This window comes from Nannospalax galili, unplaced genomic scaffold (assembly GCF_000622305.1).
Source record: "Nannospalax galili isolate Female #2095 unplaced genomic scaffold, S.galili_v1.0 scaffold749, whole genome shotgun sequence".
Classification (NCBI taxonomy): domain Eukaryota; kingdom Metazoa; phylum Chordata; class Mammalia; order Rodentia; family Spalacidae; genus Nannospalax; species Nannospalax galili.
The window spans coordinates 5855-9598 of NW_008359885.1; the positions used below are offsets into that span (position 1 = coordinate 5855).

Consider the following 3744-nt stretch of genomic DNA (forward strand, 5'->3'; position numbering starts at 1 on the left):
TGACCCTGTCTCAATATAACCAACCAAAGAAAAAAATAAATTGTAGTTCAATGGGCATTTCTTATTAAAACCAAACTAAACCTAAGACAAAGAAACAAGCAAAAGCCTCAAACTTCCTTTTTAAGAACTGTTAAAGCTATGGTCTTTAGATGTAGCTAAATTGGTTAGAGTGCTTGAATAGCATACAAAGGGCCCTAGGCTCCTATGGAGTACCTCCTAAACCTTTTATTGTGGCAAACACATTTAATCCCAGCACTAATAAGGTAGAAATAATAGGATCATCTGTTAAAGGTCACCCTTGACCTACATATTGAGGTCGAGGCCGATCTGGGCTGTAGGAGACCATGCCTTAAAAGAAAGAAAGAAAGAGAGAAAGAAAGAAAGAAAGAAAGAAAGAAAGAAAGAAAGAAAGAAAGAAAGAAAGAAAGAAAGAAAGAAAAAAAAGAAGAGGCAAACAGAAAAAATAACTAAAAATTTTAAAACAGATATAGTGGACCAGGCCTGAACCTTCAATCCTAGCTCTTGGGAGGTGGAAGGAGGATCAAGAGATCAAGGCCAGCTTCAGATACATTGTGAGTTCAAGACTAACCTTGGCTACATGAGACTCCAGCTCAAATAAATTAAAATTTTTTAAATGAAGAAAACTTGATTCATTACATCAATATAACACAAATAATTGGGAAGTTGGGACAAGAAGAGCATTAGTTCAAGGGCATACTCAGTTACATGAGTCAGCACGATCTACATTTTGCCCTATCTCCAAAAAGTAAGAGAAAAAAATTAAAAATAAGACCTAACCTGTGAGTCAGGGTTAATTCTAACCCCCAGGAAAATGCAACAAGTAGGCTCCTACAATGTTGAGGCCATTCTGGGCTAGAGAATGAGGTCGTATCTGAAAAAGCAAAGAAAAAGAAATTTAAATGACATGAACCAAAGCAGAAATCAAGATATTGGAGTAACATCCTGTCTCTCAAAAGTAACTAACAAAGGAGCCTGGTGTGGTAGCCCACAGCTTTAAATGTCCCCTTTGGGAGCCAGAGGCAGGCAGAACTCTGTGAGATCAAGGCCATAGTGAATTCTAGGCCAGCTGTGGCTACAGGGAAAACCCATCTCAAAAAGACCAAAATAGAAATAATTTAATTAAAAGTAAAATAAAAGTCACCCTGGGCTACAGAGTGAGACCATATCTAAAAAAGCAAACAAACAAAAAGATTAAGAATGTGAATCAGAGAACGGTGGAACGTGATAGAAATCCCAGCACTCAGGAGGCAGAGGCAGCAGGATCTGGATTTCCAGTACAGCCTGAGTTACATGGCTAGCATGGGCAGCAGAGTGAGGCCTTATCTAAAAATATTTAAAAAGAAAGAAAGAAAGAAATCACAAACTAATATAGAAAAGAAGGCATTTAAGATGAAAAGGCAGCATTTAAGGGGGGGAAAAAAAAAACCCCAACATTCCAATCTGTGACTCTGAAGAGAAATCAGAACTTCCTATTTAACGTCCCTGGATCAAATGACGTGCGCTAACGGAGGTGAGTGACTTACCAGTTCTGATCTCTGAGGGACAGCTCCTGGAATCCCAGCTGGGCAGGAGTTCCAGGACTCTCTGTCTTCTCTGGGTCTCTGAAGATTTTTTTTTTCGGTTCTGCAAAGATCTTTACTGGACAGTTCCTTCCAAGGTGGGACAAGTCAGCCACAGGTCTGCAGCCAGGCACTGCACTGGCCTCCCCGATACCTCAGCTTGAACTCAGCATGACACAAGACTGCCCATGGCCAGCAGAGCTGGACGGTGGGCTCCAGCAGTCACTTCTCCAGGGGCGCATAGTTAAGCAGCTTTTCAATCAGGTCCACTTGTGCTAGCAGCATACGGTGACAGCAGTAGCGCTTCAGTCCCAGGGCATCCAGGGCATCCCCTTGGTGAACTGCTTGCAGCAGCCCCAGGTAGGCTTCCCATTTGTTGCCCACGATCTTGCCGGAGGTGAAGCTGCGCACCGGGATAACCATGGCGGCGTCTGGAGCGCGGACTCCTGCAGCCGCTCCCTCAGAAGCTTTTATACAGTCTTCTACTCACACCTCCCCTTGGTGACCCCAGCGCCCAACCACAATCAGCCATTTGATTGGATGTCTGAGCCGCCACCCTGTTAATCCTACATGGAACTCTTTCTTTCTCCAGATGAACTGAATCAGCTCCCTGAGTGAAAGCAAAAACAGAGTAGGGCTGGAGAGATGGCTTAGTGGTTATGAACACTGGCTGTTCTAGCAGATGACCTGGGTTAGAATCCCAGCAACCACATGGTAACCAACAACTGTCCAGAACTCCAGTTCCAGGGGATCCAGCACCCTCTTCTGTCCTCAGTGAGCACTGCACAACGTGGATGCACTTAACACATACAGGCATAACACTTATACACATAAAATAAGAATAAATAAATCCCCAAAAATAAAAAAATTAAAAAACTGAGAGTAGAGCAGGGGCGTAGTGGCACACGCCTTTAATTCACCACTCAAGAGGATGAGACACCAGCGAGGATGAGACACCAGCAGGAGGATGAGACAGTATATCTGTAAGATTCAGGCCAGTCTGGTCTACAATAGGGAATTCCAGACCAGCTGGGGGTAAGAAGACCCAGAGTCAAAAAGAACCCCCCCCCAAAAAAACCCAGCATACTAAGGTGAAAGTCAAAACCCCATTCCCTGAATTCACTCAACATTGAATTTTATTTATTTAACTACTTGTTTATGTACTCAATTTTGGATTTCTTTTTTTTTTTTTCCCAGACAGGGTCTTATAACAAAAGCTGATTTGGAACTCAAACTCTCAGGAATTCTCCTGCCTCAGCTTTCATCATGTGAGGATTGCTGATGTGAGCCAGCACACCTGGGTGAATTTTATTCATATGCGACCAACAGAGTTCTGAGTGTGAGTCAGCAAGGAGTTTAATCTGTTTCTGACAATAGATATAAAAAAATAAAATGAATATGTTCTGAGATTCAATGGCTGAGCTGGACACCAGACTTCTGACTTCAGAGGCCGAGGCAGGAGGATGGCTTGAGTCCATTAAGATTGTGGCAGCATTGATGGAATGAAGCTTAGTTGGTAGAGTGCTGCCCAGAAATTCAGGAAGTTCAATCTCCAGCACTGAATGTACTACACATGGTGGGGCATTGCCTGTAATCCCAGAACTCAAGTGTTAGAGGGCAGGAGTATCAGTTCAAGTCCTATTCCACTGCATAGCAAGCTTCAGGACAGCTGAGCTACATGAGATCCTTTTCCTAAAGCAATGAAAACAGAAAACAAGCAAACATGGCTTTGAAGACGGTACACCCTTGATTCCTCAGAAGGCAGACTGTGTTCAGAATGGATCCGAACAGCATAAAGGCTAGAATAATGAAATCAAAAAGTAGAGCGACTGGGTATGGTGGTACATGGCTTTAGAACCAGCACTCAGCAGAGGCAGTAGATCTCTATCAGATCAAGGCCAGCCTGGTCTACATAGTGAGTTCCAGGCCATCTGGAGCTAAAGGAAGATACTGTCTCAAAAAAATAATAATAAATAATAAAAAGAATGGGAGCTGAGGGGAACGTGAGATGCCTCTGTGGGAAATGGGACTTGCCAGCATTCCTGACTACCTGAGCTCCATCACTGGGCCTCACATGGTAAAAGGAAAGAACAAACACTGTTCATCTTATGACCTCCACATTCACTTACACACATACACACACACACACACACACACACACACA

General features: G+C 43.3%; 1 protein-coding gene across 1 annotated transcript; it reads right to left on the reverse strand.

The window, feature by feature from the left end:
• Positions 1–1802: 1802 nt before the first annotated feature.
• On the reverse strand, positions 1803–2003 carry LOC103726234 (DNA-directed RNA polymerases I, II, and III subunit RPABC5-like). The gene has a single exon (XM_008823695.1). It carries the CDS (start codon positions 2001–2003, stop codon positions 1803–1805), a length of 201 nt encoding a protein of 66 aa, XP_008821917.1.
• Positions 2004–3744: the final 1741 nt, after the last annotated feature.

Coding starts and splice junctions, on each gene's coding strand:
- LOC103726234 (XM_008823695.1), bottom strand. CDS start 2,003: ATGGTTATCCCGGTGCGCAGCTTCACCTCCGGCAAGATCGTGGGCAAC.